Source organism: Pituophis catenifer, unplaced genomic scaffold (assembly GCF_029215685.1).
Source record: "Pituophis catenifer annectens isolate HBS135680 unplaced genomic scaffold, rPitCat1.0.hap2 SCAF_3, whole genome shotgun sequence".
NCBI lineage: Eukaryota > Metazoa > Chordata > Lepidosauria > Squamata > Colubridae > Pituophis > Pituophis catenifer.
The window spans coordinates 129098484-129123015 of record NW_027256883.1 but is presented as its reverse complement, the minus strand read 5'-3'; the positions used below and the strand labels follow the sequence as shown (position 1 = coordinate 129123015).

The following is a 24532-nucleotide window of genomic DNA, read 5'->3' as shown; positions in this document are numbered from 1 at the left end:
TTTCATTCTGAAATTTTTAATATTCTGCTAAAAGCATGTGGTCATTTTTAAAGGCCCCCTAATAATCATATCCACTTTTGGAGTATATAGATTTTAATCCTATTTCAGTTTTTACAGCATGTTTTACACCTGAACAAGCTATTCATCTATGGCTCCATAGCAAGACTTTGTCTATGAAAATGGTGGGTTTACAACAGTGTTATTCAAATTTGGCAACTTTAAGATGTGTGAACTTCAAGAACTGAAATCCACACATCTTATAGTTGCCAAGTTTGAAAAACAATAGTTTACAAACTACTATTAGACATTTCAAAGATCTCCACATTAACTGTTAGCAGCTTCATACATTACAGAAATGCTTAATGCAGCCTTGGATCTTATGTGTGCCTGGTGTTATTTCTATGCTGTAAAAGCCAGCTCCAAATTGGGGGGGGTGGGGGGGGGAAATATCCATGGTCCAGGGTTTGCCATTCTTCTAGTGTACATATTCATTTCAGTAATGAAGAATGTCTGCTACAAAACTTGGATATTTGAAAAGAATATTTTAAAAAGAAAACAGTTATATATTGTCACTATATGACAAAAAATGGAACCTTTGCATCTTTAATAAAATAATCATTAAAAACATTTTATTTGAATATCATCTGTAGTGAATTAATTGCATAAGAAATAGCTAACATTCGGTTAATGTTTTCATCCAGGGACTTTCATTTCTAATCAGGTCGCAGGTTGTACATGGCGCACAACGTTTTAGAGTCCCATAAGTATTATTAACGGCCTCCATCTGATAATACCGTAAAAGTGGAATATAGCATTATTTTGTCACCATAGGTTTCCGCCACCTTGTGAAGGAGTCATACCATGACCTATCACAACTTCTAGGCAAATAATTTACCACTAAGCAATTCAACTAGACAAAAATGTAACAGATAATCAAGACACAGAGCCAGGATCTGAAAGATCTAGCAAATGCTATGCAGTTCTGAAGTATGAAGTCAGTTTTAATGGCACTTGCTAGCTTAAGTAGCCTGATTGCACTTTTGGAATTAAAGTAAGCCATCCAGATGTTTGTCTTCTTTACTTAAGATCCATCAGCATGAAAGCAGGATTCTCCAAGTAAGATTTCCACAAGTTAGAAAAACGAGACATGGTTGCACCATCAATGATTCTGTGATCCGCTGACCAGCTCACATTCATTATTTGTACTTTAAATACCTCACCTTTACTGTTAAATCGAGGAAGGGCCTAGAAATTAAAAAAACAAAACAAAATGCTGTAAGAAAAGCAGTGGATTAATTCATGAGAATTTCCCACACCGAGCAACCTTACTGATAAGATAATTACAAGATATTTACTCAAGATTTCAAACTATATGAACAAGCATTAATAGCAGTTTATTTATTTATTTATTAATCAAATTTCTATACCGCCCTACTCCCGAAGGACTCAGGGCGGTGAACAGCCAAGATAAAATACAAATAATACAAATATTAAAAAATCCCTTAAAATTATTAAATATTTTGGCCGAAACACAGATCAAAACACCCAATTTATAAAATCACAAATTAAAAATTTAAAAAAGGAGAGTTAGGCCAGGCCAGCCTGCTGAAACAAAAAAGTTTTGAGAGCACGACGAAACGTGCGCAGGTCCGGGATCCTCCGTATCTCTGGGGGGAGCTCGTTCCAGATGGTAGGTGCCCCCACAGAGAAGGCTCTCCCCCTGGGGGCCGCCAGTCGACACTGTTTGGCCGACGGCACCCTGAGGAGTCCCTCTCTATGGGAGCGTACTGGTCGGTGAGAGGCTATTGGTAGCAGAAGGCGGTCTCATAAATACCCCGGTCCGATGCCATGGAGCGCTCTAAAGGTGGTAACCAAAACCTTGAAGCACACCCGGAAGACCACTGGGAGCCAGTGCAGCTCGCGCAGGAGGGGGGTCACATGGGAGCGCCACGTCGCTCCCATAACCACCCGCGCAGCCGCATTCTAGACCAGCTAGAGCCTCCGGGTGCTCCTCAAGGGGAGTCCCATGTAGACAGCATTGCAGTAGTCCAGACGGGAAGTAACGAGAGCATGAGTGACCATATTTAATGAGTCCGATCCAGAAAGGGACGCAACTGGCGAATCAGGCGGACCTGATAAAAAGTCCCCCTGGCCACGGCCGTCATGTGCTCTTTTAAAGACAGCCGTGAGTCCAGGAGGACACCCAAGTTGCGAACCCTCTCCGTGGGGGCCAATGACTCGCCCCCAATAGTCAGTGATGGCACCAACTGACTATATCGGAATGTCGGAAACCACAGCCACTCGGTCTTGGATGGGTTGAGCCTGAGTCTGTTTCTCCCCATCCAGATCCGCACGGCCTCCAGGCACCGGGACATCACTTCAAGGGCATCATTTACAGGTCCTTTTGACAGCATAATAGGCATAATGGATCTTACAACACAATATATGTGAAAATAATTTAGGAGTCCAGCCCTTGGTCAACTGAAAGTAATTAGTAATGGTGGGTTCTTAAAGTATAACGATCCAAGATATCACCCCCTATTGCAGTGATGGCTAACCTTTTTGCCATTGAGTGCCAAAAACGGGGAGCGCGGGGGTGGTGGTCACGTGCGTGTGTCCATACCCATAATTCTATGTGCCCCACCCATTGCGCATGCGCACATGACCCCCCCCTGCACTCCCCCTGCTTTTGGTATGCAATGGCACGGTGGGCCAGGTAGGCCCGTTATTCGCCCTCCCCAGGCTCCAGAGGCCCATTTCCTGACTTCCAGTGGGCCCAGAAGGCCCGAAAATCAGCTGGCCGGCATGGGCATGCACGCTGGAACTGAGCTAGGACAATGCTCGTGTGCCCACAGATATAGCTCCGCGTGCCACCTGTGGCACACATGCCATAGATTCGCCATCACGGCCCTATTGCATTAAAAATAGATTTTATATTAATATGAGCAATATTTCTGGGATTTGACATCCCCACAAATTAAGAATACACATTAAAAAAAATTCAATATTCAAATTAGGCTATAAATCTAATTTGATTAGGTCCCTAAGTCTCAAATCTGTATTCTGTGAAGACATTTAGACCTTTTCTTAGAACAATACTCAAATATAAGACATCAAAAGAAAAGGCTATTGTTGTTAATAATCACTTGTTAGGTTATCTACAGCAAAGAACTTTAAACTACATGTGAAGTATTAATAAACATGATTTAAGATATACACTGTATAAGAGTACGATAAAGTTAGAAAACCAACACAAACATTTATTAGGGAGTATTTCAAACTGATCTTTCATAATTCACAGTGAAAATACCTGTATTTTTCCCAGAGCACCAATAGCTACTTCAGGGGGAAGGATCACGGGTTTTGCATAAGTGCCACCAATCTAGGAAGCAAAAAGGAAGGTTAACACCTTTGAAAATCAGTACACTTTTAGTGATGTCTCTCTTAGGCAGGTTTTAAAGCAGCTTTTTTCAATCTGGAACATTCCAGACAAATTATAATTCCCAGAAGTTCTAGCCAATATAGCTAATGTTTATTCTAGGTGGAAATGCATTTTGTTTAAATATAATTGGGGAAATAAGTGACAAGACACTTGGGATACAATTGACCCCACTTCTTGTCCTTGAATCCATTCTATAGACACCCAACCATTAAAGGAAGCCCGGTAGATACCTTCTCCTAGAAGCAATAACTTTATCCTTTGACTCTCCTAAATTACTTCAATTCCCCCTTTGATACAGTTTAAGCCCCCATGATATTCCAAACAGTTTATCAGTTTAATGTTACATGCTGTTTAACTTACTGTGCCAATGTTGGAAAGTGTGAATGTTCCTCCTGTGAGGTCATTTGTTCCCAGCTGGTTAGCTGAACCCAATTTTTGAAGGCGATTTAATTCTGAAGCAACTTCAAACACACTACAAGCCTGGACATTTTTCACATTAGGGACAAGCAAGCCTTGCACTGTGTCCATGGCAATTCCAATATTGTGAGAAGCCTAGAAATGCATGGGAATGTATTGCATTGGTTTGTATAAAAGGAGCTCTCTTCTTGGCAAAATAAAGTATTTCTCATTTAATCACTCTTCCATTATTCTTTTGTAAGTTATAAAACCTGTACCTAACATATGTCGTGATGGTCGTAAAACAGGCCATCAGAAAAAAACCTTTTTTGCAGTGGTCATTAAGCGAATGCTGCAGTTGTTAAATGAACCAATTGTTTGTTATGGGTGTGGTATTGCTGAAAATGCCAAATTATAGCAACTGTAGTTGTAAAATGCACTCTCGAGATTATAGGAACCTGCAAACAACTGTAAATGCGACTATATTACGACTGCCTGGAATTGGCATGTGACCATGGAGGTGGGGGATGGGCAACCATCCAAACTTTGAATCCAGGTCATAAGCAGCCCGAAGATAGATCCAACATAACTTTGAATGATTGCTAAGTGACCCTTCATAAATCAAGGACTATCTGTGAGACAATCCAGATTTTAATGAAAAATAGTGATTTGGAAAATATTGGAGTGCTCACAGAGCACCTGTCAGCAACTCGATCAAGAAGCTGTGATTTTTTTCCCTCAAGATTAACCTGCTGCCTTCTACATCTGCAATGTGACCCCAAGGAAAAATATGTTTGATTTTAAAAAGGGGCCACCAGGGATTACACACATGCCCACATGGGCTCCCAAATCAGCTTTTTCCCTTCAGCCCTCAACCATCCTGCTAATTACACCGAAGCTTATTACTAGATATAACATGCACAATACAAAGGTCACATTTCCATTATGAGTAATTCCTTGTAAGAGGAATTATTTTAGTCAAATTTTTCCCCATGTCCTCCTGAACAAGAGGCTCCATGGGGCTTTCAAATGCCCCCCTCCCCGGGGGGGCTACATTCCTAAAAGGAAATAAGGCCAAAACAATTAAGTGGCAGACTCCTGCAAAGAACTGTTCCACGCAGTGCCACATCTCTTTCTGAGAATCCTACAAGTAGGATAAGCTTTCGGTGAGTATTAAAATTAAGGAGCCTGGATAGCTCAACAGACTAATGCATTGTAATTTAACTCCAGCTGTCTGCAATTAGTAAGTTCGAATCTTGCCAGGCTCAAGGTTGACTCAGCCTTCCATCCTTTCTAAGGTAGGTAAATTGAGGACCCAGTTTGTGGGGGCAATAAGCTGACTTTGTAAAAATATACAAAAGTATGAAGGCTATTGCTTAACGCATTGTAAGCCGCCCTGAGTCTCCAGAGAAGGGCGGCATATAAATCAAATGAAAAAAAAAAAAAAAATAGAGACATACTGCTAGCAATTAGGCTGCAGGAAAAAGACCTAACATCTTTCAGTGTTTTATTTTCTACCTGCAGGATACATCTAAATGTACCTTTACTGAAAATTAAGCAAAGCTGGACCAATTGAGGATGTATTAAGAAACTACTTTTTAAATCATATACAAACCTTGTATGTGATGTTTTGGCAGGTTTCATCCACGGAAGCATTAAGAACAGGATAATGTAATAAGCCTAGAGAAGCAGCCTGTTAAACATATAAAAAGAACACATTACACTATAATTTACACAATTTTGAAGTCCGTATGTATATGAGAGAGGGGAAAAAAAGAAATAAGAGAAAAGCAAAGATACAACATTAGCTCCTTGATTGCTAACTTTTAGTATGAGAAGGGTATTTTCCAGGAAATACCCGTCCATGGAAATGTTGCAGATGGTACAAGTTCTCTTAAACATATGTTCTAGTTTACAGCAAACAAGATTTCTTTTGTCCTTCTGGGTTAGTAATTTAGGAGATATTGTGTCTTTGAATCACTCTTGACTCTTGGTAATTACACACACAAGTCCATGCAGTTTTCTTGGCAATCTTTTTAGAAATGATATAACATTGCCTCCTTCCTAAGGCTGACAGAGAATGACTACCACAGAACTCTCAGCTAGCTTTAGGCCTAATGCAGAACTAGAACTCACAATCACCCATTTTCTAATCCAATACTTTTAATCACCATACCAAACTGGCTCTCAGAAATTTTGATTAGTTTTATGTTTAATGTTGTGGTTATTAGACTAGTTCACATGAAGCCAACAGCCACAAAGGCCATAACCTTCTAATTTTTCTGGGCTGGGATTCCTAATTAGTCTATAAAACTGAAAGCTCATGAAGATTGATGGATTTCATTATGTGCCCTATCTACTGCCCCATCCCATAAAACAAACATTTCAAAGAAGTTTGGGTGATTCATCCCTTTTTACCTTCCAAGACTCCTGTCCTTCCATAGTAAAATTCCAGATATCTGCAAAAAGTTGTATTATCTAGATCAAGGTCCCCAATCCCAGGGCCACGGACCGGTACTGGTGCATGGCCTGTTAGAAACCGGGCCACACAAGTGGCAGGCAAGCAAGTGAAGCTTCATCTGTGCATGCACAGGATCTAAGTTACATGTGAAACCATTCTACCCCCAACCTACGCCATCCCACCCCCACCCCCAGTCTGTGGAAAAATTATCTTCCACAAAACTGGTCCCTGGTGCCAGAAAGGTTGGGGACCACTGATCTAGATCATTCTAGTTTTCTGGAGTAGGCTCCACTGAAATCAAGTGATCTTTCTATGAAAATCTGTCTAGAATAATAGAGTTGGTTTGAAAAGTATCTTATCATGGTACTTACAATCAATGCTAATTGGATTGTGTGAATATGGTCATTACAATTATATTTTAGTACCATCCTGCAAAGTATTTTGAAAGAATATGTTTGAAATGCCTATGAAGAACAGACATCAAACCAGTGACGCAGAATATAAGCGGATTTGGCAATTTTCTTCCAAGGCTGTTTCCACCGTAAAACAGTTAAGACAACCTTTGTACCTTGAGATGTTCATCCAACTCATGTTAGTCAACCTCATGAAAAATCAAGGGACTAGAATGTTTCCTGACAAATTTGATAATCCTGTGCCACAAAATATGGCTAGTAGAAGCAACCTCTAACTCACCTTTAAAAAGAAGGGCATAAAAGTGAGTTTAATTCCTCGCTCTTTTGCTAAAGGTTTCAAGTCTTCCCTCAGCTGGATGAGCCGAGTGAGGTCAACCTCATCACAATAACCAAAGTGAGGAATTTTCAAAGCAGCATTCATAGTTTTCACCATTGCCTTCTGAAATCCTAAAAAACAAAGAATGGAAACCATTAGTGATGCTCTTGTTGTTTTGCTATTGAAACTTTTTGGGGAAAAAAATAAGTTAATTTTATTTTTTCAAAAGTTTCCTTTCAATAGCAAAACCATTGATTACAGAAAATAAGTTGTGCAATATTATAATTATCCAGTCAGATGTATGAGAAACTCTGGGGAAAAACTGTATAATTAAGGAAAAGTCAGTTATCTAAAAGGAATGCTGTAGAATCATCTTTGCTAAAGATGGTTTTATCCACTGCATTCAACGGAGACAGTCAATAGCTATGGAAAGTAATCAAGATTTGGATGGGATATTTTTAGGAGCTCTGTGTGTCACTGCATTTTATACTTCTCATGACTGTATGATAGCTTTCACGGCCTGAAATTATAGTTGGGTCCTTCAGAGTCCACAAAACCACCAGTGAGTTATGCAGGAGGAGCAGTTAAAATGAATAATATAACACCCAGTCTTGTTGCAACAGAAGGTTGTTCTCTAGCAAAATTAGAATGTAGAACACTAAGACATTATTACTGCAATCCAGGACTCCCCAGAAGTTACTCATATTAATTTTCTAAGAATCGGGAAATTAATCCAACTAATTCTGTAAAATTAGGTAGAAAAATGTAGGCTTCTAATTTGATAAATAAATAATTCAGAAAAACAATCTAAGAGATAAAAAACATGGGGCTAGCTACCAATCTTCAGGTTACATTCATTTTCCTAAAACAATGATCTGCTTTGCTATCTGTAAATTAATCAGGACCCAGATTCAATTTATTAGGTTGAACTACCACATGCACCTAGTAAATACATAAACTCACATGCATCAAAAACTATCAATTTCTTTTCATAGGAGCCTTGATGAGCTCTTTAATCTAAATCTGCATTGGCTGCATGTGTAAAAACTTCCTTCCCAAATCAGCATTTCCATATTTATTGTGGGGAGAACATGAACTTAATGTTGATGTAATTATATAATTACATGCTTACTTTTAGCACTGTAGTATAGATACTATGTATCTATAGATATCTATATGTCTATTTCTATATTTCTCATATAATACTTTTTAAGAATGGAAACTTTACTGTGCCACTTTGTGCCTATAAGTGTACAATGGATTCTATAGTTAGAATGATAATTAGTATCTTGGAACAAGCCATATATCACAGCTACTATGATACCTTCCAAAGTCTTGTGTCTGTAATATTGCTGCACAGTGAAGAATGCCCAGGTTTACCTTGGTAGTTACCTTGTTTGCTTATTGGTTGTAAAGAAGTACTTTCAATTGAGGTGGCTTATTAACATATGTTCAAACTGCCTTCAATCAACGTTCTGTATAAGACCTATGTAAGATTATACTTCTTGTTTTTGGCTCATTTGGGTGCAAGAGACCAATGGCTCATTGTAATCTACTAATTTTGGAACTAATAAACATTGTTTGGATTCCCTCTAATTGTTGGTGTATATCAGTGAAGTTTCACTACATTTCTGAAAATAATACTGATTATCAGGAAAACTCACCCAATCAATACCAACAGCTAGAGAGGATACAAACATCTATTTTAGTGGTTCTACCACAATAACAATATAAATATATAAATATTATATATATAATAACAATATATAAATGACAATAACATCTCAACATATAAAAAGACAGGTGTGGAATGTCCCACAGTACTCTTCTAAGATCACAAATGCAGTAACAGCATTTTGTAGTTGTTATTTATAAGTGTTTCACACCCACTATTAAAATCACTTTTTTTTTTTCTCTTTACCAGATAAGGCCATTGTTTGATCTTTCGCTGAAATTACAGGTTTAGAAAGTGGTGTTACAATTCTTGCAGCTTTCTCTTTGGACCTGTCTTCAGCAAGATCTGGTTTTGAGGAAGGTGCAATGATCTCAGGCTTTGGTGACAGAGGTAAAATTGCTCCAGTCTGCTTGGCTAAGTAGTTAAGAATGTCCTCTTTGAGAATACGGTTGTCTTTCCCTGTTCCAACAACTTCACTCAGCTTTATCTGAAAGACACAGGACAACCATAGTGATGCAGCCATCCCAGTTGAACTAAATAAGCAATGTTACCAACACATTTGCAGATTACAATGTGTTTCCTCAGATCCATGAAAACCTATATATGAATTCCAGAAATTGAGCACAACATGAAAACACATACTTCTTGCAAACGAAGGAAGAATGGAAAGCAAATGGCAGATCTGTAACTCAGCTGAAGAATCCATGTGTTTGATTTCAGTTAACTTTTCCATGGTGGGTCAAGTTTTGGAAGCATTTGACACTTGAAAAAACAGTGAGATGCATCTGCCCTTTCTCAGATATATATGCAATTAAATAAGTTATTAAAATCCTGTATCACTTGTTCCTAATCATTTGTTCAAGCCCACATAAAAGAACCCACATGTATAATTCTTGTTAGATTTTGAAGCTGATTTGCTGACAAACCAAGCAGATAAAAGAGCTCCTATGCTTTCTAAGAGAAGTTTTTGATAGGCTGGTCCACCTTTCCCTCCTTAGCAGATTTTCTGTAATATGACTGAAAATGAATAAGGAAATATAGGAAGAATTTTCAAGTGGAAGATCACAGTATGAGGACCTTTTAGATTCCAGAGATGAAGGGGACACTACATTATGAAACTGCTGCCTAGAAATGCTCTTTATATCTGCAAGAGACTGTTTGATGCAACTGGCATTGCTAGGGCGAGTGCAGATGCCACAATGGAGGGAAGTTGCTTTCCAAGTTCTTCTTTCTTCAGACACAGCTCACCTAGTATATGAAAGAGATTCTCTTTCCATCTCACTAACTATTCTGTTCTCTTTGCTTTCACCATTATGCTTTGTGCATCTGCGGAAATGCACAAAGTTTTCTGCAAGGATGCATTTCGTTTCCTTTATTTGACAGAAAACTTTTGCTCTATTCCCTGGACAAACAAGGCTCTTAAATAAACGCAAAATATTTAACACGTAGCCATTCATAGCCTAACTCCAATGTTTAAATTATCCTATACTGTCAATACTTCATTGAAGCTGAAATATTCTCACAGGAAGTTCAGAGAGTTTTCAACTCTCTTTAAGCCAGGTAAAGAGGGAGAGAGTTACCAAGAGCTCATTCCAAACTTCCTTTGGGGAGTAGATTTCTTGGAAATTATGCATTCACATTAATGCTCAGCAACCTGCTGAGTTCGAATCTCACCAGGCTCAAGGTTGACTCAGCCTTCCATCCTTTCGAGGTAGGTAAATTGAGGACCCGGATTGTGGGGGCAATAAGCCAACTTTGTATAGAACAACACCACTTGGGGGGGGCACGAAAACCCTAATAAGCAAGTATATACAAAAAAGTATGCAGGCTGTTGCTATAATGCATTGTAAGCCGCCCTGTGTCTACGGAGAAGGGCGGCATATAAATTGGACTAATAAATAAATAAAATAAATAAATAAAACCTCTCCTCAATATTTGATACCATATTCAGCGTAGTGAATAGTTCCTACTCTATCCCTAGATCAGGGGATGGAATACATATTATTTACATACAGTAGACCAGGGCTTTTAAAGAGGCAAGCATATTATTGGATCACTTATGGAGCATAACATCTCTCTTTCATTTATAAAGTAGTTACCAAATCTTAAAATTTATAATTAGTTTCTCTGATCAGTGATGATTTTGGCATGTAGGCATATGTATACATGCTACATATTTACAATACAAATGGTACATCAACTGTAAGAACCCTTGCTTCAATAATTAAAAAAAAACGTACATTGTTTTCCATAGCAAGGCGGCGAACAGCAGGAGTTACTAAAGTCTTATGGCCTTTGATTTGCTGGTGGATCTGTTCTTCACTGAACACGGCTGGTGTTTCAACCACATCTTCTTCAGGAGTTACAGCTACAGATTGGACCCAAAATAAACAATGTGGATTAAGTGAAGTGGAACCAGTTTTGTATAGTGATAAAGGTGCCAGGTGCCAGGAGTTCTAGTCCCACCTTAGACATGAAAGCTAGTTGGATAACTTTGGGCCAGTCACTCCCTCTCAGCCCAACTCACCTCACAGGATTGTTCTAGAGAAAATAGGAAGAGTAAATAATATTAAGTACAAATAATCCTCAATTTATAACTATTCATTTAGTTGCCGTTCGAAGTTACAACAGCACCGAAAAAAGTGACTTTCACACTTATGACTGCTGTAACATCCTTGGTCATATGATCAAAATGCTTGGCAACTGGTTCATATTTATGACAGTTGCAGTGTCCTGGGGTCATGTGATCACCTTTTGCGACGTTCTGACAAGTAAAATCAATAGGGACGCCAGATTCACTTACTAACTTTAACAACCGTGTAGTTTCAACAGGTGACATTAAATTGTTATAATAATATAAGAAAGCAGGAACTTCTAGCCTTTGGCACACTTCCCAAAAAGAAGAAAGGAAAGAAAGTAAGGACTCGGCTGTATGAAGAAAAAGGAAGCCCCTATTACATTTGATCGAAATAGTAGTATAAGATTTGCTATTCTTATTCTATATGATGGCTCTAAAGTACTACATTGATTGTTCCATTGATTGTCAACATTTCTGACAAGCTACTCCCTGCTTGGAACTCTTTTGATGCCTTCTAGTACTCTTCCACTTGAGTAGCAGCAACTCATCTACTTCACAAAGAACCGCCTTCTGACCTGATAACCATTTCATGTCTTCAGAGCCCTCTGTTGTTGTGACAGGCTTCATTTTGTTATTTTTCCAAAAGTCACATGAATTAAAATCTTCTAGAAGAAACTCTCCAGAGCCTTCTTGAAGGTCTCGTATTTTTTATACATATGCATTCCCATCTTCACATAAACAGATGGCTTAAAGCAGGGGTCTCCAACCTTGGCAACTTTTAGTTGCCAAGGTTGGCTGAGGAATTCAGCCAAAGCTGGCTGAGGAATTCAACCAAAGCTGGCTGAGGAATTCTGGGAGTTGAAGTCCACAAGTCTTAAAGTTGCCAAGGTTGAAGACCCCTGGCTTAAAGTACATTGCAAATATAGGAACCAAATAATTACAAATCAATATTCAACGCTGTTGATTATATGGGGAGATCCTGACTCAGCAAGGAAAAGAAACAAATATTACCTTTTAAAGGAGCGGTTTCTATATCCACCAGCGGTTTCCCCACACGGGCAATTTCATCCAACCCATAATGGAGTTTTCTAATGATGCCATCATAACGGCTGGTGATTGTGACCGAGGCTTTATCACTTTGTACTTCACAGATGCTATCAAACTGTGACACAACATCACCTTCTTTTACATACCTGAAAAAAAGGAAAGAAGTTGCACAATATACACAAGGATAAAGCTGATCTCCAAAAATAGCTTCCATAAGATCTCAGCAGGTAGTCAACATGTTCTGGAAGGTAACCAGGTTCATCTGGTACTTAAATGGGAGACCACAAGCAACTGCCTGGCTCTAGCCTAGAGTAGCATCTAAGAAGTCAATTTCCTTATTTCCTTATGGCTGTTAAGAAAACTGCATGAACCCTAGTGGTGCAGTGGTTAGAATGCAGCATTGCAGGCTAGTTTTGCCCACAGTCTGGAGTTCGATCCTGACAGGCTCAAGGTTGACTCAGCCTTTCATCCATCCTTCTGAGGTCGGTAAAATGAGGACCCTGATTGTTGGGGGCAATATGCCAATACTGTAAAATGTTTGGGGAGTGCTGTATGGAGCGGTATATAAGTCTAAGTGTTATTGCTATTAACATAGTATCCAGAAGTCAAGCTCAACTTGAGGGCAGCTTCAATAAGAGTGGTGTGTGCAAAAACAAGGAGAAACATGGAAAATGCTGTTACCTGCAGGTTGTAGACCTGCAAAATGGTTCTTGAAAGTTGGACTTTTTAACAACCTAGAGTGATTAAAGGCTTTGAACAAGGGGGAAGTTGTGTCTATCCACTATCCTTCTAGGATAGTTTGAGCAAACTGTGATCAACTATCAACACTTTCTTCCACAGATATTGGGTTAATTAAAGCATTTCAGACATATTAAGCCCAAATGTATGAGAAAGTGTTCTTATTCAGTTGCCCAGAATCTTAAGCAATCCTATTTTAGGGTTACTTTTAATGATAAACAAGAGAGTAAGCAATTTATAAATTGAATAATTGCAACAGAGATGTTAAAGCATGGAAATAAACTCTTTGAGAAATAAGAGTACGTTTCTTCACACATCAGCCCTTAAGTCAGAAAAATGAGGCCCAGTTCTCAATGCCTTGATTGAGCCATTTATAAAAAGTTTGTTTTTAAAAAACAAACTTTTTATTTTAGTTAGGAAACTGGTCCGAAGAGAGACACAGTTTAAACTCACCACTCTTTCACTGTTACTTCTGTGATCCCTTCTCCAATATCAGAGAGCTTGAACTGAACAATCTGGCCACGTGGAGCTTGAAGAGAAAGGAGGAAAATGTTAAAACAAAGGAAAATATCTAAAAAAAAAAGGAATACTAAATAATATTTGGAAGAGATGAAGTAGTTCAAGCTATCGGCAGACAAATCAAAATCCTTAAAAACTAAAAGGCAGAGGAAAAGAGCCTTGGGAAAATTTCAATGTGCCAACAGATGCAGAAGTTCAATGCCTGCATGAATTTTTGACTTTGAAGTCCTGCAGCTGAAGCTACCGTACTTTTCAGAGTATAAGATGCACCCCCCTCCCAAAAGAGGGTGCAAATGTCTGTGCATCTTATAGACCGAATGCGGCCATTTTTGGCCTCCTAAAACCCCACCCTGCGTGTCCCGTTTTCGCCAAAAATGGGCCCATTTTCCACAAAAACAGGATGCACAGAGGGTTTGGGAGGCCTGCAGAGTGCTCCTGGGGGCTGGGGAGGGCAAAAACAGGACATGTGGGAGTTCAGGAGGCCAGAAATGGGCCCGTTTTTCACAAAAACGGGATGCACAGAGGGTTTGGGAGGCCTGCAGAATGCTCCTGGGGTCCAGGAGGGCAAAAACTGGATGTGTGGAGGCTAAAAACTTGCCCCTTGTTTTCCTCTTCAAAATCTTGGCTTGTCTTATAGTCCAAAAAATACGGTAATTAGTCAGCAGATGTGAATATAATGCAGGCTCAACTTCAAAAATCAGGAAATGTTAATATTTAGGCTGTCTGTAGACAAAGGATTGGTAAAAGCAACATGTTTTATGGGTAAATGATCTTGATTTGTTGACCCAGCAGTCATAAAAATAGACTTTGCAATCTTTCTTCTGACACATTATGGGAAGATCCAGCTCTCTGGAGAAGGCTCCAATGCTGGGAAGGGTGGAAGGAAAAAAGAAGATGAGAATAACCAGCAGCAAGACGAATGAACTCAGTTATAGTAGTGATAGGCGCACCATTGGAAGAGACCAGGTTAGGGACAGATAACATGAAGAAAATCTATCTATATGGTCACTAAGAGTTGAATGCACTTTGATGTATATTATCAATCAATTAATTGGCATTTTAAGCAAGAATTGTGTAGATGATAAGTGAAGCTAACTCTGCAAATGCAAGGGTGGCGTATAAATCGAACCAATAAATAAATAAATAAAATAAATAAATACTAGACTACTTTCCCTGCACCTAAAAAGCAAAACCTATAAAGTTTAAATTCTCTCTTGTTAAATGTGACATTCCTTTGACAAATTATCTAAGACTTTACCCCAACGAAGGCAGGGCTATATTCATTCATATACCCTGTTTTCCCGAAAATAAGACCCAACTGGAAAATAAGTCCTAGCATGATTTTTCAGGATGCTTGTAATATAAGCCCTACCCTCAAAATAAGCCCGTTAAGATTGTCAGCCAGATGGATGCATTTAGTACCATATTTTCCCCAAAATAAGACCTAACCAGAAAATAAGCCCTAATGCATCTTTTGGAGCAAAAATTAATATAAAACCAGGTCTTATTTTTGGGGAAACACAGTATTAGCTTTATAAACTGGGCTTATGAACATGGGCTTGGGCGATTTTTATATCCTTTTACATGAAAGAAGCCAGAGTCCTCAATTCAGTAGTTTCTAATTTTACTCCAAATCAGGGAATAATAGCTCATGAGTTCTGAACTCTCAAATTTCTACACAGTTTGGGAATAGAAAACTATTATCAATGGCTTGGATGTCATGCACATGATGAACTGCATGATCGATTAAAAGGATAATTTTTAAACAATTGTCTGAATGCATTCACAGGGTCTTATATCAGTAGATAGTACAGCTGTACAGGTAGTCTTCGAGTTACGACCACAATTGAGCGCAAAATTTATGTTGCTAAGTGAAACATTTGTTAAGTGAGTTTTGCCCCATTTTATGACTCTTCTTGCCACAGTTGTTAAACGAATCATTGCATTTGTTGGGTTAATAGCATGGTAGCTATTGTGGCCCGTCAGCGGCCTGTGCAGATTGTAGCTGATTCCGACAATGAGGAGGCTGGTGTGGTGCTGCGCCAGCAGCCTGTGCAGCTGGCGCTCGAGTCGGACAGTGAGGAGGCTGGAGAAGATGTGGTGCCAGAGGCAGGGATTTAGCCAGGGCCTTCAGAACCTCCAAAAGCTCCTTTAAGTGAAGAGGACGAAGAGGAGGAGCCTTTTCTCAATGCACGGGCGCGCAGAGCTGCCAAAAGGCAGGAGTGGCTCCTCAGAAGGAGGTCTCCTCGAGAGTAAGGGTTCCGGCTAATTGGCCACTCTCTTAGCCTATTTAAGGAGGAACACCACTTATAGCAAATTGTAGAGAACAACTTAGTTCAATCTCCTCTGCAAAATTGCTTCTGGGCTTTCTGCCAACTCTAGTAAGACTATGATTACCTTATCTTAGAATTCTGGTAGGCTGTTAAGACAGTTTATTAATAGCCTTTGGTTGATAAAGACTAAATTATTTGAGTAAAATAAGCTTTGTATAGTTTGTGTGTGCTGCGTTCTTTGGGATCCGTAGCTGGGGCAGAACAGTAGTTAAGTGATCTTGGATTCCCCATTGACCTTACTTGTCAGAAGGTCACAAAAGCGGATCACATGACCCTGGGACACTGCAACTGTCATAAATAAGAACCATTTGCCAAGCATCTGAATGTTGATAATGTGGCCATGGGGATGATACAATGGTCATAATTGTCTAAAATGGTCATGTCACTTTTTTCATTGCCGTTATAACTTTTAATGGTCATTAAATGAACTGTCGTAAATTGAGGACTGTCTGTATTTGAGAACTTGGAAAAAATGCAGATTTCAAAAGCCTGAATCTTTCATTCTTTCCCTGCCTTTCTGTGGAATTGATAGAACAAATGACATGTAAGAAAGAATAATAATTTGAACATGCAGGAATCTTACCAGCGGTTGTTCTAAAAAATCGATGCTGATGTTGATACCTCCATAAAGTCTTCTCAAACTTAGAAATGTATTTTTGCTTTAGCAAACAAAAGTTACTATGTAGTCTTATCTGATGAACACAGAGCTGGCCAAGGGGGAAAATAAAAATAAAAATGTAAGAGCATGAAGTATTTTTTTAATTCTCCACATACTCCTTTTAATTTGCAAGAAGTACAAAAGCTTTTTTTTAATTGAGACCGAAATTAGTATGTTTTTTTTTTATCTCTCTCACCATTAATGACCATTCACTTTGAGAGAAAGGGAGTTACTGCCGTATCAAGGGCTTGTGAGAAGTTATAAAAGAAATTATTTTTCTTATTTATTTTTTTTTGTATTTTATTATCAAAAGAAAAAAGTGCAGCCACAAGTATACTATTTTTAAGTTTTCAAATGGCATACATTTGTTTCACAAGAATTATGCGCCTACTATCCTATTCCACTGCTCTAACACAAAGTCCAGCATCTTGTAGAAACAGAAAAGTAAATTCCTGTTCTTCAAAATTGGTACACCTTAGGATGTATTCATATATAAGGCTCCAGTGCAGTGGTGGGTTGTCCCCGGTTCGCACCGGTTCTATAGAACTGGGATAGTAAAACCGGCGGGAGGCTCCGCCCACCGACCCCGATGTCATCAAAACGCTTCTGCGCATGCGCAGAAGAGCGCATGCACGCGTACCCACTGCGAACCAGTAGTAAAGGTAAGTAGAACCCACCCCTGCTCCAGTGCTGAAAGGACAGCAACCTTATAATCAAAGTTCATCAGAGATACAGTATTAATGTCACCCACATCTCACACAGCAAGATTTGCAGACACCAGGGTCAACTTAAAACCTTTGTTTCATTCTTTCTATTAAAGAAATCCCAATGTACTTAACATGGCAGCTAATCTTTATGAACCTTTAATTAACGTGTTTAAGGGGATACATATCTAGTGTATTGGCGATGCAACACCTGCAGGTATCTTTATGGCAGTAAATGCTTCTTTTGACACCTGAAAAGCTCCTTGCCCCAACCAACTTTAATTCTTAATTATTATTTTTTTTAAAAAAAGGAAAGTTGCAAGCTACAAAGCAAAAGCTTTCAACAGCTATTTTATTTTTATTTTATTGAATATGTCCAGACCAGTGGTTCTCAACTTTTCTTCATCACAGATTTAAATATCTTTTGTGGCCACGGACTATGGCCACAGACCATCAAGATTTAAGATTTAAATCATAACATTTCTTCCAGCCTTCGGGGGAGGGGGCTATGATGACATCACGCCCCCTACCCCCCAGGGTTCTGTGGATTACAGGTTGAGAACCACTGATCTAGACCACACAATTATTCTTATTCATTAAAAAAGGAAGGAGGGGTTGCAATCCATTAGTTGGTTTGGAAATATGATCACTCTCCAGATAAAGGTAGACTTAAGTTTGGATAACAATAGCATTTGGGAGATGGGGGGCTAGCAGGGTGGATTTGATTTAAATCGAGTTGATTTAAATCACAATTTAAATCATGATTTAAATCACTAGTAAAAAGGCTTGATTTAAATCAACTCGATTTAAATCATAATTTTTAAAGAGCAACTGTCATCTCTGCTACTCCTTTGACCCAGTGTTGACTCACCAATAGTCCCAGTGTTGCAGAATATACAGCCTCATGCTACATAACTAAGCTCCATTTCATGCTGAATAAACTAAATCATTTCTGTATCTTAAATAGAAAACTATATTACGATAGATTTTTACCCCAAGTTTTTTATTAAAATAAATTCGATAAAAATCAAAAAAATCCAATTTAAATAAAAAAATCCAATTTAAATCAAAAAAATCCAATTTTTTTATTTTTTTAAAAAAATCATTGATTTTTATCCACCCTGGGGGCTAGGCAGACTGGCAAAGATACAACTTCACTAGAGAACACCTTCTCCTGAATGCAGTTCTCTACTAGTTCTATGTGCCATTTTATAAGTAAGTAGATTCAATCAGCTTTGATGGACTCTCCCCAAAATGTTCTCAAAATAATAAGTATTCTTGAATAACGCAAACGTCTTGGGATTAATTTCATTCAATGTATTTTATTTAGGTGCTGCCTGACTCCAGAATTACTCTAGGTTACTCACAATATCACAGCCAAAAATATAAGACAAAACTGTATGAATAGAAAAAGACAATTTTTAAACATAAAATGTTTTATTAAACAAATGCGCCATTTTAAAAGAAACTTTTTATTTTTTCTCACTATTCCATATACGTATTTCCATTTTAAAAATAACAACAGGGCACTATGGATAACATTTATATCTGTGGGAAGATAACTTCTCAATAAATATTTTATGCAATCCATGGCCAAACTATAGCATGTGAAGATTTAAGTTCTTCACATATTTTGAATCAAAATATATACTGCATTTTTGTACACATGTGGATTTATACAGCAAGATTATGTTTACTGCTAATCCTTTTGTTGAGGTTAGCTGCTCTAGCATTTTATATAAGTCCTATTTCATAGTGGAATTCAGTGGATTTATTACAGATGTTTATAAAGTGACTTCCCAAATTCATTGGTTGTCAGCCATATTTCAAATAAACTTCATTTATGTATGTAGAAAATATCAAACACAGGTAGAATAGCTAGGTAAACTTGAAAAATGTCACTACTTAAAAAACCATAAGAAAACTTAAAAGGTATTAAATTTCATAGGGAGATTTGAAAAGAAAGCCTACAAAAAGGATGGAAAGTTACTTCCTTACGGTTGCCAGAAGAACTACACAAAGTTCTTGGGAACTGAGAAAACCTTTTGTGTCTTTATTTTTTTTAAAAAAAATATGAATCAGTAAAAGAAAAAGCAGTTTGTAACTGCAGACAGTTTAGTGCATTTAGCGGTTTAAATGGGAGGCAAAGTTACTCGCGTCCGTGGCAACCCTTAAGCCACACGTGCCTCCTGGGTGGTGCTAAATGAGTAACAGATGGACTGGTAGCCAGACATCCGCGAGGCTCTCCTGGCTTCACACACAATCCCACGGTCCTTTTAAGGACCTTTTAAGGACCCAAAAAATAGTGGTTTAAATGCTGAAGTATTCCTTTTATCTGAGAAGAATTTGAGCCTATTAGCCCCAAGGAAGTAGATAGAGTTCTTGAGTTGGACCAGCTATATATTAGAGTCATGTTCTTCCTTGTCAGTTTAGATCTTCCAGGAGACATGTAATTGGATCCAGATGATTATGGCTGGATGAAAGAATGAATGACAGAGGAGATGGTTCCACCAGGTCTCAAAGAGGTAAGGAAAAGATGGATCATCACCTTTTTGAGAGCTGGTGGAACCAGTGTTGGGCAGCTTTCATCCCTCTTTCCAATCTTCCATTCTGCAGAGCAGGAGGGTCCTAGTATAGGAGCAGCTTTGATTCAAAACCTGGTACTGAACATTGCTTAGCTAGGATGTTGCTCTGAAACAGTGGTGGGTTCCTCCCGGTTCCGCCTAGCCGATAGCGGTGACGATATCACGTCACCGAACCAGTTCTGCCCCACCGCCCCTCCCCCCCGGTTATTCTTACCTTTTATTTGGCCCCACCCCCAATCTATTGCTGCCTCCTGAGTCCCAGATGATCGGCTAGAGGGGAAAAAACTGTTTAAACTCTTACCCCGGGGCTTCAAAGGGCCACCCTACAGCTGATCAGTGTTAAAAGGCAGTGTGGTGGTAGACCAGTGCCTCCAAAAACAAATGAGTAAACCGGTGCCTCCAAAAACAAATGGGTAGACCGGTACAGCTCTGCAAGCAGTTAAAAGCCTGGTAGACCAGTACCTCTGCTAAATCCTAAAGAATTTTCACATGAACATCAAGCCACGCCCACAGAACCTGTAGTAAAAAATTTTAGAACCCACCCCTGCTCTGAAACTTATGTAAACTCCTGCAGATGTTTAGAGTATCAAATGTATACTGCCACAATTTCACATATTTTAAGCATCATTTTGATTCATGCAAAAAAGAGGAGATTGGGGTGTTTTTGTCCTTGAACATGGCTTGCTGAATATAGGATTGATCCAAGTTCCATATGCAACCTGAATTTATGGATAATGCCACAGAATAAGTAATTGCGAATTGACTAATTCTTAACGAGAGTTCATATTTTCACAGAATCTGTGAAAAAGTAAGCAAGGAAGGGAGAAAGAAATTTGCTTGCTGCTTGATTTAAAATAGAACAAAATTTAAAGTGCTAACATGTTATATATGCTTAATGAAATAAGAGTTTCAGATAAATATAGTGCTCAAAATAAATAGAGATATCTTCTCAAATCAGATGATAAAGTATCAGGAGGAGAATTATATGAGGATTCTGGTTAGATATGACCTCTAATGTCTGCTTTGTAAGTCTCTTTGAACTGTTTATTGAATATTCTGATATGCAACTAATGTTCTGATATGAAGTTTAAGGTTACCTTCTACCTAAAAAGATTACTGTAGTCAGCCAAGGTGACTAGAAGAATTTCAATGTCACTTGGGCAGGCAATCTACATCTAGTGAAAAGCAAATATAAAAGTCAAAATCGGTATAAAGAAACTCACAATTATATATAAAAAGAAGCCTTGTAAAGATGTCACTCAAGGATAGAAGTTGATATCAAGAATGTTTTATCAAAGGCAGAGAACTAATAATTCAAGATTGTGCATCTGGCAATTCAAGACATAATACAGCAAGTACTCACAACTCCATAACTTCTGTTCATTAACACGAAAGGACTACCAGAGCTTGGATCCTTTTCAGATCTGTAAAAGCACCATTATAATGCTTAAACCTCATCTATATACTACTAAAACTCTTGTGTCTGTTTGTAACTATAATTTAGACAAAATTGGAAGATATAAGCAACAATTTCTAAAGCACCTGAAGGCCAGACAAGGAATAATGGATGGAAATTGATAAAGGAGAGATTCAACCTAGAAATAAGCAGCATTTTTCTGACAGTGAGAACAATCAACCAATGAAACAGCTTGCCTTCAGAAGTTGTGGGAACTACATTACTAGAAGTCATTTGTCAGAAAATGGCAGGGGGGTTGGACTAGATGATCATAAGTTTTGCTCATGATCCATTGTTACCTTTATTTTCCCTCCCGTCTACAAAATAGCAAGCAGTTCATCTGAGAAGGGATTTCCAACATTCCCTACCAGTTTTCCGCAAGCAACATCAATGGGGAAGCCAGCAGGAAGTTGGAAGTCACTCCCACTCCCATTATTTTTGCCCAACGATGATCATTCTGTTTTTCTCTTTTGGTAAGGAAATATCTCTGAAAGAATGACCTAGCAGGTTGTCTAATTTTATTTATAAGTAGACTTCTGAAAGGTAGAAGTATTCAACTGATACTGGAAATCAGAGAAACTGAGCCATAACTACAGCTACAATAGGCAATTCTATATGCTTACATTTGAAGAAGAAACACTCATTTTTTAGATAACACAGAAAACCATCTAGCAGAATACACTTTCAGCAAAAAGAAACCTGGAAGCTTATAGGCAACATTGGTTATGCAGCCTGAAAAGGTCTGAAACCCCTGATCTAGAACAACACAACTATGTTGGTTGGAAATTTGGGGAACTGGAGAGCTTTCCAACATTCTTTTTCTACTGTTTAGCCCAGGGGTCTCCAACAGAGGTGAAATCCAGGTTCTAACAGGTTCTGGAGAACCGGTAGCGGAAATTTTGAGTAGTTTGGAGAACCGGCAAATACCACCTCTGGCTGGTCGAGTGGGGTGGGAATGGAGATTTTGCAATATCCTTCCCCTGCCATGCCCCCAGAACTGGTAGGGAAAAATTTTGAATTTTACCCCTGGTCTCCAACCTTGGCATATTTAAGACTTGTGGACTTCAACTTCCAGAATTCCTCAGCCAGCAAAGCTGGGAGTTGAAATTCTGGGAGTTGAAGTTCACAAGTCTTAAACTTGCCAAGGTTGGAGACCCCCGGTTTAGCCCATCAAAAGTAGGTAAAAAATGATCTATGTGGTCTGTTCTTCCACGAATCTAAACATGCTGAGAATATACATATAGATGTCAGTCTGGAGATGTCAGCCTTCTCCCAAGTTACTCTCTCCTGATGTGAGGCTGATTGCTCAAAACACAAATAAAAACCCTGAACAATTGCTTATAAAGGAGTTGCAAAGCCAGTTTCATCCCTGAAAGACCTGTGCATTAACAACCTGCGATGATCAGAAAATGGGGCCAAAGTGAGCTTTTCACCTGCGCAAGAACAAGTTTTCTTAAAACTCAGCACAACTGCATGTTGCAAAAAGAAAACCAGATTTGCTTTAGTTTCAAAGATCAAAAAAGAACTCTTTGCTCTCAAAAATGCTAACATGGGAAATGCACAGACCCAGGACTGCTTCTGAACTGCTTCAAAAGCTCTGAGAAAGTGTCTTAAATTAACAATCTGTGACATGGGAGGAAAGTCTGTATTATTCCAGGCAAACAGCTGTTGGGAAACATTTCAGCCATGAATTAAAACTGTATAACTTTCAAAACTGCATGAATAAGATAGAATATAGAAATGTTTTTACAGGTTTGGTAGCACTAAAACCATAGAAATTAGCAAGATAGAATATCAAATCACAAAGATGCTTATATTTATGCAATTCATCGAAGCTTATTTCTGGAATACGGTAGAGAGGCCACAAACCGTGGATGGTTTGCAGCCCTTTCATTGTGCTGACTGAGTCGCTAATTCTTAATAAATACCCATAAATTAATCTCAAATTGAAAAGAGCAGGGCTAACGATTCATGCACTTGCTAAACAGGCAGAGGATCAAATACACACTGTACTTTATTTTGTTTTCTCTAGAGAAAAATGGAAACAAGCAGGACCTACGAAGCATCTACTGCACCCCCTTCTCACGTTTTTCAGCTCTCCCACCGCTCACTGCTCCTTACCAAACGCCCGGCTGTTCTGCAGCTGCTCCTCAATGCAATCGTTGCCGCCATCTTATTCCGGAAAGATACTTTCCCCACGCCTTTCCCACTCCTCCCCTTTATCGGCCAATCGAATCGTGCCTTTTCCTCCCGCTGGCCAATTAGAACGCGAAAAGCTGCTTTCTTCGGTGAAATGAATGACTGTGGCGCTTTGCTTTATAAAACAAATCAACCCTCAAAAACGAGATATTGTTAAAAAAAATAATACAACCATGGAACATCAGGGTTTACAGTCAACGGAGTCATCTCATTATCTCATCATTCTCTTGATTCTCCCAAGCCTGATGATATAACCAAGTCTTGAGGGACTTAAGAGAAACTAACAGGGATGGGTTCAACTTCACCTGATGGGAGATAATGTTTCACAGGGCTGGACATCACCCTCATGTCTATTTCTATGTATGTACATACATACGCCGTCTTTCTCTCCGCATGTGTTATGTGTGTGTGTGTGTGTGTGTATATATATATGTATGTATGTATATATGTATATATATATGTATATATATGTATATATATGTGTGTGTATGTATGTATGTATATATTATATATATATATACATAATGTAATAAAACGGACCCAAGCCTTCAGGCTATACAGGTTTCTTAGTCCATATCCTTAGAGGCAGTATCTCTCTCTCTACCTACCTATCTTTATCTACTTACCTATCATCTCTCCCCCTCTCTCTGTATATCTGTCTACCTGTCTATCAATCAATGTCTATCAATGTCTGTCTGTCTATCGGGGTCTGCTACAGTGTTGTCACGCCCAATGTCTTTTCCTGATTTGTGCAGTCATTCCAGCAGACCTCATTAGGGATTGACAAGCAAACGCTGTGCGTAATGATTCAGTCGAGCTGCGGTTGAAGAGAAACTTAAATGCATTTAGGAAGGAAGGAAGGAAAAAAAAATAACAGTGTTTCCAAAAGTTGTATATGGAAATAACTTCGCAGCCGGAGTTCTCTCTATTTTTTTAAAGTCGCTAGAGTAAACGAGTTCCCGAGTGATGCAGAAGCAGTAGCAGAGTCCGGTCTGTTCTGCGCCTGCTCCCC

The 24532-nt window shown here is 38.7% G+C and overlaps 1 protein-coding gene across 1 annotated transcript; it reads right to left on the bottom strand.

The window, feature by feature from the left end:
- Positions 1 to 48: 48 nt before the first annotated feature.
- Positions 49 to 23493, bottom strand: DBT (dihydrolipoamide branched chain transacylase E2). The gene is made up of 11 exons (XM_070939353.1): positions 23443 to 23493; positions 16502 to 16625; positions 13520 to 13595; positions 12293 to 12474; positions 10944 to 11071; positions 8950 to 9190; positions 6993 to 7159; positions 5454 to 5531; positions 3803 to 3994; positions 3311 to 3382; positions 49 to 1245 (listed from the first exon to the last, which is right to left on the bottom strand). Exons 1-11 carry the CDS (start codon positions 23491 to 23493, stop codon positions 1078 to 1080), a joined length of 1479 nt encoding a protein of 492 aa, XP_070795454.1. The 3' UTR covers positions 49 to 1077.
- Between the last annotated feature and the right edge of the window lie 1039 nt (positions 23494 to 24532).

Excerpts from the sequence above, each read along its gene's own strand:
- DBT (XM_070939353.1), bottom strand. The coding sequence starts at position 23,493 with ATGGCGGCAACGATTGCATTGAGGAGCAGCTGCAGAACAGCCGGGCGT. Across the intron at positions 7,160-8,949 it reads TCAAACAATGGCCTTATCTG|GATTTCAGAAGGCAATGGTG; the intron begins GTAAAGAGAAAA and ends TTTGTTTTTTAG. Across the intron at positions 3,995-5,453 it reads GCCAAAACATCACATACAAG|GCTTCTCACAATATTGGAAT; the intron begins GTTTGTATATGA and ends ATGCATTTCTAG.